Source organism: Coffea eugenioides, chromosome 4 (genome assembly GCF_003713205.1).
Source record: "Coffea eugenioides isolate CCC68of chromosome 4, Ceug_1.0, whole genome shotgun sequence".
Classification (NCBI taxonomy): Eukaryota; Viridiplantae; Streptophyta; class Magnoliopsida; order Gentianales; family Rubiaceae; genus Coffea; species Coffea eugenioides.
The window spans coordinates 32,498,496-32,510,580 of record NC_040038.1 but is presented as its reverse complement, the minus strand read 5'-3'; the positions used below and the strand labels follow the sequence as shown (position 1 = coordinate 32,510,580).

Sequence of the window (12,085 nt, the reverse complement as noted above, 5' to 3'; positions counted from 1 at the left end):
TAATTTTATTGCTAATGGATACAAAGGATTAAATATGAAATTCCATTGTTGAATTAGTTAAACATGACAGTGAATTACTTCAATGAAAATATTAATTATTGTTTAATAAAATGTCAAATTTCCTCCTAGTTACACGAATAGCATAGCACCAACATGCGACCAGTAAAAACATTATTGTATAATATGATCCACCACAATTAATTCAAACTTGTGCATACCACATATTTTATTCTTTTCGGATGTCTAAATAAATATTAATTAAGCCCAACATTTAGAAAAGTAATACACATTTTGTTAATACTAATAGAAAAGGCGCATTTTATGTCTATGCAAATTCTAAAAAAAAAAAATCATAAAATTAGTTGTGTATCGTCGACCTTTAATTATTGATTTACCTATATTTTTATTCTTTTTCTTTTTTCCCCTTTCTTTATTTCTGTCCTTTTCTCCTTATTAGTTTAGCCTTTATCTTTTAACAATTTGTCTCTGTCTTTGTTTTTGTCTTTGTCTTTTTCCTTTTTCCTTTTTTAAATTCTTTAGATCGTCTCCTGTATCTTGCTATAATCAAGGGAAAAGGGTGACCTACGAAAAAGACAGCAGAAACTTGTAAGTGGAGTTTTTATCTGATTTAACTGTTTCATTCTTTCCTTTTTATATTTCTTTGAACTCTGGATGTCTTCGAAGCTTCTGATGATTTCTTTTTTTGTTTTTAATTTTGACCACCAAAAGGCTTATCCACAGGTAAAAAAGCAAGCAAACCTCCATACGTTGAAATTAAATTCTTTTATCTCCATAACATATTATATATCTCACTTTATGCACTCATGTAAAAAAAAAAAAGAATTTTCTTTTCTTTCACATTTTTTTTGTTCCTCACAAATAGCTAAAAGTAAAAAAATAATAGGGTTGGTAGTCACTGGTTGTTGTACCTAAGACTTGAATGTTTGATTACATTTCCGAACTGAAAAGTGCTGAGTCGCCTTTTCTTTTGAGGGGCCGAGAGTGCAAGGGTGGAAACAACTTAAGCAGATTCTTACTAGAAGTCTGGAACCCAAAAGATGTTTTTTTTTTTTTTTTTTTTTGTCTAACCCCGGCAAAGGGAATGACGCCACCCCCACTTTTATTCATAATAAGTAGAGATACAATGGGCACAAAGTTGAACAATTTCTGTTACTAGAATTAGGATGGTTTCACGATCTTAATAGAAGGCATTCCAATGAAGTCTAGTCGAATTCCCCCCGAGCCAGTCGTGGCCATTCATTCCAATGCTCATACAATTTGATATCCAGGTGAGGATGAGCTACTCCAACATTTGCCAGAGTATCCGCCACCTTGTAAAGGATGAGCTACCTAAAGGATGTAAAATAGCCTTCCCTATTTTTCTCGATAAAGAAGTGAGGGAATGCCACAAAACTTGGAAAACAGCTTCTCCTGAACCAAAGATACTCTAAATTTGATGTAAGAGGGTATATAGTTAGTTCTGTTGCAGCTAAGTCTTTGGGTCAAATCTGAGATAGAAGTAACTTTATTGTACTATCATGTGAACTATAAAATATATTGTCAATTCTGGGCCAGCAGATTCTAGTATCATTGTTCGTGGCGTTGAATGTCTATTTGTGATAGTCTAGAAAATGTTAATGGTTTAAGCAATGCTTAGCATTGACCAATTTACTATACTATCATGTCAACTATAAAACCTGAAATTTCAATTTGAGGGATCTTTTTTTTTTTTTTTTTTTTGTAAACCAGCCAATATGAGAAATGGTATGTTTCCGTTATTTTTTTTTTTGGGTTAATCACATTTTATCCCCTTAAAGAATACCCCATTTCTCAGTTTACCTCATAATCTTTGATTTTGCTCACTTAACCCCCTTTAGGACAAAATTGCCCTTGCATTATTTTGACTTTTCATTTACCTTATATTCCTTTCTTTTATTTCTTTTTTTCTTTCTTCTTTATTTAATTCTTTCTCTTTCCCACAAAAATCTTCACCTTAATGATTGAAATTAAAAAAGAGGAATTGCAGATATCTATCTTCTCCTTAAATGATTAAAAAAATATTCAAATCACTTTCCTAAAATACAATTTTTTTAGTCTTTCAATTCTTTTAATTTTGGGTTTTCCTCTTTCCTTTCTAGTTTCTCATTTTATTCTCAAGAAAATATTATAAGATGAAATTGTTTTCCTTTCTTTTATTTCTTTTTCTCTTTCTTCTCTCTTTCATCCTTCCCAATAGAAATTCCATTTCAACGAAAATTTTTGTTTTGAGTTTGTAATTGCATATTTCTGGGTGAAGGTTTAAAAAGCATCAAAAACTAATTTTGATTTTTTGTGTGATGCCACGTGTCACAAATTTCAATTGATGATTATTAATCAAGTCACAATTTCATCTTAAGATATTTTCTTGGGAATAAAATGAGAAACTAGAAAGGAAAGAGGAAAATCCAAAATTAAAAGAATTGAAAGGCTAAAAAAATTGCATTTTAGGAAAGTAATTTGAATATTTTTTTAATCATTTAAGGAGAAGATAGATCTCTGCAATTCCTCTTTTTTAATTTCAATCATTAAGGTGAAGATTTTTGTGGGAAAGAGGAAGAATTAAATAAAGAAGAAAGAGAAAAAAAATAAAAGAAAGGAAAACAAGGTAAATAAAAGGTCAAAATAATGCAAGGGCAATTTTGTCCTAAAGGGGGTTAAGTGAGCAAAATTAAAGGTTAGGGGGCAAACTGAGAAATTGGGTATTCTTTAGGGGGATAAAATGTGATTAACCCTTTTTTTAAAATTATTTTGAAACTTTCATTTAGTTTATTTTATTTTTCTGGTTAAAGTCTCTCCAGCTCTTAGTGTCCGTTGCTCATGTTATGTAAGAGTTCCTTCTTGATCTTACTAGATAAACTTGCGTCATTTTTAGGTTCCCCTTGGAATAATTTTCTTTTATAGGATCAAGGATATACGAACAGTCTTCCCTTATATGATATACCATTGCTTTACCTATTGAGAACATGTGCATTAATACGCAATAGATGACTTTATTCTATCCATTATCCTTTTTGGTTGTAAAAGTTACCTTATTGGTTTGCTAGTTCCAGAATTGGCTGTCTTTCTTGATTTCTTTTACAAGCTGTCCTAAATCTAAAATCACACTCCGAAAACGCAAGAAATGATTTTTGTAATTTCTATGGCTTGAAATGTTGCAGGAAAAAAATGGTTTCTTTAATTTCTCTATTGATTACACTTTCTTTTCCTTTTTTTTTTGTCGAAGTAGGTTTCGTTGGAAATGAATATTTATAGTCCAATTATATTCTTTTTTCCAACTGCCTTATTGACAGGCATATCCAACTGATTATACAAGGTTTCAAGAAACGATCTTTAATTTTGTAAGGTATGCTATTTTGTTTACATCAAACTTTAAATCTACTTAGCAGTAGAGTTTAATTCTCATTTGTTCCATGCTCTGTTGAGAATGTTGAAGCCACAAGAATGATGCATGTTTTTCAATTCTAGCTTTGGAGGATATAATTCAACACATTGGTGCACAAAATATTACTTTGAACTTGTAAGTAAAACTTTTTACTGATTCATCCCTTTTGATTATTTTCAGTGTAGTCTTTTGTCACTTTTGATGCTAAGTAAAACACATCTGCTTTGAGTTTCTTCACAAGTGGGAAGAAAAAAATGACCATAACTCCTCTATTTTTGTAGCTGGTGTGCCAGAAGTTTTACAATTTTTTGAACCATCAATTAGGTATATGCTTAAGGACTTGCATAAATTATTGTCACGTTGTGTGACTGTGTAATTAGTGACGTATTTTGTTTTTGAGGTAGAATATAAAAAACTGAGAAATCCCACTTTTTTGCTAAGTGGATCACTCGCGAAGTCCCACTTTTTGGCTTACCAATGGGAAAAAGAGATCTAGAGAAAGAAAGAAGGCCTACTGTTTTTCCCTGCATGATCATGATTGGAATACTCTGTTTTGGCATCGTCCAGGGATTCAAGATTGGAGTAATTTCAATGTCTGTTGTATGTATGTGGATATATAGTGAAAATCAATTTGCTTTGTTTGTGGATCTAGACAATATGTATCCTTTGCATTTTAAATGGTGGACATTTTTTGTTCCAGTATATCTTATAGCATAGTGTATATGGGCCAGTTATGTAGCTCCTAATTTCATCCTGTTATGGTCAGTTGTATTTTGAATGACACTGCATTGCAACTTTCACTAAACTCTTTTAATCAACAAGGTTTTCGCTAATTATATGCCTCCTAATTTTACTGTCCTGAATAATTCAACATCACAATAATTTACAATTTTGCAAAGCATAATTGGGTAAGAGGCATATTTTCTTCTAGTCAAAATCTAAAAATGAACGGCCTCATAGGTATATGAGGGTACATACATAAAAAGAAGGAATTCTCCTGTTTGTAATTAAGCAGATCCCATTGTTTGTTATTTCTGTCAGTGTTGATGGTCTTCGCCTCTTCGGTCATGAACTTCTGTAATTGAAGCTGGAGAAGAAAACACCTTTTGCTTGTATGCTTGAATGCTTCTTGTCTGATGTGGCTCTTATAACTTTTGCTAATGTGCTTTGCGTCTGATTTTGTTGCTGCTACTAAAGTTCGTAGCTATTCAGCCACTGTGTACTTTCTATAGCTAATTGCCCCTTTGTTTCCAAGTCTATAGTTGAAGGAAACACCAAATAAATGGAACAAAATAGCAAAGTTCTTTACTCTGATGACATCCCTGAGTTCTTCAAAGTGTATAGAGATCAACTATGCTCTTAACAATTGGTAAGATCCCTCCTTGAACATACCAAGTTAAATTTTCCCTTCTAATCCTCACTTGCATTTTGTTATATAACCATATATATTGATTTATATAACTAGATTTAAATGCTAACAATCATATAAATCAGTGATGTGTCCCCTTTGACTACTACCAGATTTATTTTGTGGTTTTCTTAGTCAAGGTGAGATTAGTTGTATCCTTGTATTATTACATTCTTGGTCATTTTTGAAAATACGCACTTGTGTACAGATTTACGTCTAGTAATAAAACCAAGTCGTGTTTGTACTACTTGAAAAAAATACCCTCTTTTTGGTTGACACGGATACAGGGTATGAGCGCTCAATTCAACATAATAATTCCTGTTTCCCGAGTTAATGACAAAGCAGCTTTCAGGGTATTGTATAATCAAGCATCCAAGAAGAAAGTAGGTTGCTTTTTGGTTGTATGTGCCCTACAGTTCTCTAGCAATTTACTGACTGACAATTGGAGTTCTTGTTGTTTTAGAAAATTCCGCCAGACTTTGTCAAGAAATTCGATAAAGATGTACCTCAGACATTCATACTTGAGGGTCCCCAGGGAAGATCTTGGCTGATTTTAGTCGTCAAAGTTGGAGAATGTTTCTATTTTCAGGAGGGTTGGCAAAATTTTGTGGAAGATAACTCCTTGGAGAATGACGATTTTCTAACTTTCTGCTACAGTGGTTGTTCAACATTTTACGTTGAAATATTTGGCAAACACGGCTGTAGAAAGAAAGTTGCTTGCACAACTTGGAAAGACAATGCAATGCATAGGAATGACAATGCCGTGGAACAGCTCCATGGTGGTTATTGAAGAGTCTATTCTTGATCAATTTTTCTGAAATCATGTAATCCTATTTTAAGAAAAAGTTTTACCACAACTTAATTCGTGTGTTGAAAATTATGCAGGCAAATCGAACAATAGTCCTAAGCAAATGGGAAGATCATTACGTTCCGGGACAAGGGGTTCATGTTCAGAGATTAGTCAAGCTGGCAAAGTGCAGGACAACTCGAGACACAATTCTGATCTTTTTAAAGTTCAACTGACAAAAACTTATGCTAACAAATATGTGGTAAGTATATTGAACCTATGTGCTCAACATAATTATAGCATATGGAAAACGATTGGAGGTGAAGGTACTTAGGTTCCTTTTCATTGACTAGTTTTAAGAAATAGCCAATTGTATAATCAGATGACTTTTCTCAGAAATTTCTGCAACAACAGAGATGTCAGTCGACAATCACCTGATCACTTGAAGTTTCACTTTCTTAACTTCTTAGTAAATGAATTTTTGTCAATCTTGTTTGCCTGAGGAGCATAGTTGATATCAAAGCCCAATAGGTACTCGTTTTAACTTTCCTGTTACTGTTCAATAGGGTCACTTGTTATAATCGAACAATATTCAGATATGTCATGGTTATATGTCTGATCACGGTACAGAAGTTTCCACGAGATTTTGAAAATGTTGAAAACCATTGGAGGAATGGAAAAAGCGCTTTCTTGCGGGTTCAGGGAAGAGAATGGAAGGTGAACATAGCCGAAAGTGGGAAATATTTTTTTCTTTCTACAGGTTGGTCCACTTTTGCGAAAGAGAATTCTCTGAAAGAAGGAGATGAGTGCAATTTTGAGCTGATAGATAACAACGCGGTATAGTGCTCGAAGTTAATACATCGAAGTTCCCAGATAAGAACAGTTCATTAGAAGGTATTCTTTCTTGGGAGCAATAGCAATTGCAGACACAGCTTCTGTGCCCTTTCTTGGGATTAATAGCAATGTATTGGCCTTTTGCATTCTGTATTTTAAGTTCTCCAGAAGGAAATGGTTTCCTTTTTTCTTTTTTTTTTGGGATAATGAAGGATTAAAGAAAGCCAAATCTTCAGGTAACTACTGGAATTATTTTATTGCATATGTTAGTGTTGTTTATTGACTTACCCTTTTGTTCATTAGTGAACTTGCAGTGGCATCCTTAGTTAAAAGCTACAAGTCAGGAGATTGTGTTGTGGTTATCAGAATTGGTAAAGATGGTGTTTCATATGGCATTTGTGGCTACCTTTAGAGCATCTCCTAGTATCCTCATTGATGTTGGCTTTTAACTTTGCATGGTGGAGAGTGCAGGCCTGTTTCTTTTTCTTTTCTTCAAATTCAATTGAACCATTCTAATTTGCTTTTAACTAGTTTTTCAAATTTTCAAGACAGTCTATTAAGTTTTTTATCTTGCAGTTGTAATTAAGAATACATTTTTGATCATGTTTAAGCAGTTGAGTCCCAAGAGAGCATCATAACATGTACATCTAGTTAATGGGTAACAAAAATTTCTAGCCTCTCTGAGCCACAGAGATGTGCAAATGCCTGCTGTGTAGCTTGTACGAAAAGAACTTGAGAATCAACTTTTAACTTAGTTTATCTGTAAGCTTGTATCTATTAACCTCAATGGATGTGCATTCATGATGATAGGAGACCCTCAATTTTTTAATCCAATTATATTTATTTTTTTTTTTTTTGGCAAAACCCCGTACACAGGTAGGGATGCCAGCCCCTTATTTATTTAAAACCCAGAAAACATACAAAAACAAAGAGCAAAGAGCTACTGCAGAGTGCCCAAACGAACATCTCCTATCTAAAATTAAAAAAGATCTAACTATCGAAGGGAGTTACTGAAAAGAGGAGAAAATAGTGTCCTGTTGAAGTCGTAATCCTGCCATCTTGTCTGCCACACTATTTGACTCCCTATACACATGCACCACTATAGAAGCGGAATCCGATAGCAAGCATCGAATCCTTCGAAGAATGTTGCACAGAGGCCCTTTGGCTACCACCTCGAACCGAAGTAGACGAACTAGATTTTCTGAATCCATCTCCACCAATAAGTGATGAAACTCTCGATTACCACATAATACAAAGGCCATGCAATAACGACAAGGTTTCAACCATTAACACATCAGTCTCTCCAAACTCCTTGTAGAAAGCAAAGACCAAATTTCTATTTTGATCATAGAGGAGCCCACTAGGGGTGGACAAAATTATCCGCTAACCCGAAAACCCGTCATATCCGATCCGATCCGAAAATTAAGATATCCGATTTTTATTATTTGATCGGGTCAAAAGAGGGTCGGGTACCCACTAAGATGCGGGGCGGGTTAGGGTCACATAATTAAAAACCCGCGGGTACCCGATCTGCCCCGCATATATATATATTTTATTTTATTTTTATTTTTATACACACACTAGAAAATAATAAGAACTAAATAAGTAATTTTATTGAACAAATTGCATTACAAATATGAGAGGCTATAGTTTATTTACAAGATTCATTTGTAGAGGCCATGATCTTATATTTTATAGAAAAAAGTTTAATTAATGCGGAACATATATATTAAAAATTGTGCTACTTATTTCAAACTTTTATTGATTTCGAATTCTTTTAATTTTTTTCCTTTATCTTACATTTTCTTCACATGCTTGTTTCTTGGTGGGAAACCTTTTATTAGAAAAAAAATATTTCTTAAATCCTAGATGAATGTGTAAAATATAAAATTAAATTGATATAAATCATTTTTTTTAAAATTAAATGATAAATGGGGCGGGACGGGTACCTGTTGACCCAACCCTATCTTAGCGGGTATCGATTATAGGGTACCCGCTGATATGCGGGACGGGTAAGAGTCAAAAAATGGCTGACCCGCAAGGTACGGGTCGGGTCAGCCAAATGGTAAATGGGGCGGGTACCCGACCCGCGCCCACCCCCCGAAGCATACTAATATACCTGGCAATTGGACGGGTTAAGCAGGTTTTGGGCGGGTTAATATTGGATTTTCACTTAAATGGGTTATACCCAACCCGCCCAACTTTAGATTGGGTTGATTTTGGGTTGGGTCATATTGGATTATCTCAAACCCTTGATCCAAATATAACCCAACATATTAATTAATACATTTTAATATATAAACTTTTTTCACATATATTTTAATATACAAAAAAAATTTTCTTCACACATATAAACACATTTACACATACATAAATGTATTTTCACACACAATCACTTCTTAAGTTCCTTGAAAACACATCATAAATAGAATAATATTTTATATTACTTGTATTGTGAATTTTAGATAATAAATGATGGGGGTTGGGTTCTGTAGCAGGTTGTGTGATGAAGTCGTAGATGATGTTAGGAGTACTGGGAAAGGATGGATGATGATGATGGAGGCGAAGAGGAGGTGGCTCCGCCATTATACACACAGAGTATACATGAATGAGGATGGCGCCGATGATGACTGCACTCACTTCTTATTATATGTATCCACATTAATAATTCTTACATACACATGAATCTCTCTGTGTGTGTGTGTAGATACAATATATATATGTATGTGCTGGGACTTAAATTTTATATACATATATATATATATGGGGTGCCTATCGCTTAGATCAGCTTGCTTTTCCCTCATTTCGCAGGATTAGATCCTTACGTGATACTCCCAGAATGTAACCTTTTCTTTGGTTGAATAAAGTGACGAATTTTTAAAATATATATATATATATGGGACGTAGAGTATAGTTCAACTGGTCTATATGTATGCTACTAGCCTATAGTATAGTTCAACAACTACAGCAGCAACGACATTCGACTAATCTGTTAGTGCAGTGCATCAGCAGCTTGAGGTTAAAAAAGGTAAAAAAGAAATTTGTACAATATTGTACGTACACGAAATATTAACAAACAAAAGCAATCATGAAATATTAAAAAAGAAAAACATTTTCCATTCAAAGGGTGCTTGATTAGGTTTTTTGCATGCAAGTAGGGTTCTGTGGGGGATCGTACTACCATCTAGCGCCGCCGGGTATCCGGCCTTCATGGCTGAGCAGCCCCCACCCCCGGGTGAGGGGGCGCCCCTTCATGGTGTTCGGCAGGAAGAGCGTCGCCCTTCCTTCGCGGCTGTGGTGGCCTCCTCCCAGCCGCTCGGATTTCACTCCAAGTCCTTTGCTGCGATGTCATCTTCTGAACCAAAGGTACAAGCCGCCATCTCCATGCACAAGGGGGAGCCGACAATGACCTTCCTAATGGCGGATATTGAACGAGTTGCAGTTCCTTTCCAATTCGCACTGGTGGGCAAGTTCTCCAAGGGTCGACCACCCATGGAGGATTTACGCAAATTCTTTCACACCTTGGATCTAAAAGATTCGGCCTCTATTGGTCTGTTGGATCGACGACATGTTTTGATTCGGCTCATGAACGAAGCAGACTTCTATCGCATCTGGTCCCGCAATATTTGGTATATTCATGATGCTCCAATGCATGTATTCAAGTGGACTATAGATTTCCACGTGGATCGCGAATCCCCGTTGGTACCTGTATGGTTTGCTCTTCCGAAACTACCTGTTCACTTGTTTCAGAAAGATTGTCTCTTTGCGATCGCTGGCTGCTTGGGTCGACCGTTGTGCGTGGATTTTGCAACTGCTTTGGGCTGAAGACCAAGCACAGCAAGAGTGTGTATGGAGGTGAACCTTCTGAGGGCGCTGCCGCACAGGGTGTGGGTTTCTTTTGGAGACAAACTGGGTTTCTGGCAGGCTCTGGTGCCAGAAAACATTCCCAAATACTGCAGCCATTGCTTCTATCAAGGCCATAACGAGGAAGATTGTGGGTTAAGAACCCTGCCGCACGGCAAGCCATCGCAGGGCAGCCCAGGGCAGACGGTAGAAAGGAGAAGGAAATATACAAACAGAGGCGAGTCCCTGAGGCTGGGTCACGTCAAGGTGAGGCTGAGAGGAAGGAGGAGCAGCCAAGGGCTGGTTGCTCGCAGGATGTAGTTGTTGGGGGGAATACTTTGGTGGAGGGTGATGGTGGAGGGCTTGGCCTCTCGCGACAGCCTGTGGTGGAGCAGACGATGGCCAGTCTGAACGTTGTGGGGATGGACGTGAAGTCTGCGCCCCTGGGGTCTCTGAATAAACCTCAACCACTTATTCCAGTGGCTACCCAAAATTCAATGGCGACTACAGGGTTGGACAATCATAGAGTTGATGGGGAGGATCATACTTCGGGTTTGATGGATCAGGGGGGTCATGCTAGTGAGCCAGATATGGCAGCAATGGACGCGGCTGGAGTGGGGGAGGAAGAGACAAGGGGATTAAGCGCATTGATGCTCGAGCCTGCTGGGGGGGGACCATGGGTCCAGGGCGTTGCATGGGCAACTCATCAATTCTTTTGGGGTTCTTGAGGGGGTAGGTGACGAGATGGTGGAGTTGCGTCCGAGAGGAGCTGTGTCGCTTAGCTCGGTGCGTGGAGAGGCGGCTAAAGGACTGCGGTTTGAGGACCTTCGCGCCATGCAGGTACAATTGACGCGGCGGTTGGAGCAGGCTAGCAGACCGGAGCAACGTGGGCAGAATCCTACTGCAATTTCAGCACTGGAGGTGCTGCTCATTGATTCGAGGGGCAACAACAAGGAGGCGGAGGGATTTAGCAGGCCCACAAATGCAGATATGGTTGGTAGGGACACACGAAAGCGATGCTCTTCATTCCAATGCTAGGTCCAATTAATTTTTTGGTATGGAATATACGGGGTGCGTCAAAAATGGATTCGCTCCGATATTTAAAGAAGATGAAATTTGATTTTAGTGCAAAAATTTTGATTTTGTTGGAGCCTATGTCGGAGGAAGGGCAGTTAGACTTTGTGAAACGGTTTGTAGGGTGTACATCGGCAGCCTCCTTTGTGGACGGTAAGATATGGGTTTTATGGGACTGTAATCTCAATCTAACATTTAGCACATTCGCAGATCAATTGGTAGATATGGAACTCACCTCTCCTTCTGGTCTATTCTTTCTCTCGACAATCTATGCTCGGTCCACGGGGGTAGCTAGACGGCCTCTTTGGGGTGCCATGGAGAGGCTGGCGAGCTCCCGCCAAGGACCCTGAATGGTGGCTGGGGATTTTAACATCATTTCAGAAGCCTCAGAGCATCTAGGGGGGACGCCACCGAACGTTCGAAACATGGAAGAGTTCAATCAAACGACCTTTAATTGTGGCTTGGCATCGGTCGACCTTGAAGGGTCGCCATTCACCTGGACGAATGGGACTATGTGGCAGCGACCGGACAGGGTGTTAATGAATCGTGAATGGGCCGAGCAGTACGCTATTTCAAAGGTGCTGCACTTGGCAAGGGGGCGGTCAGATCATGCGCCCTGTGACAGTCCCACTTCCCCCTAAGGCGTACCAAAGGGGTCAGCAGACTACCTGCCCAACTCTCGCTAGGACTAACGAGGCAGTTAAATACGTTCTAAAAC

General features: G+C 37.7%; 1 protein-coding gene across 1 annotated transcript; it reads left to right on the top strand.

Annotated features, from left to right (window-relative positions):
• The first annotated feature begins 3,898 nt into the window (after window positions 1–3,898).
• Window positions 3,899–6,862, top strand: LOC113769253 (B3 domain-containing protein At3g17010-like). Its single transcript, XM_027313718.1, has 7 exons — window positions 3,899–4,021; window positions 5,117–5,182; window positions 5,293–5,608; window positions 5,715–5,878; window positions 6,247–6,453; window positions 6,543–6,627; window positions 6,765–6,862. Exons 1-7 carry the CDS (start codon window positions 3,899–3,901, stop codon window positions 6,860–6,862), a joined length of 1,059 nt encoding a protein of 352 aa, XP_027169519.1.
• Window positions 6,863–12,085: the final 5,223 nt, after the last annotated feature.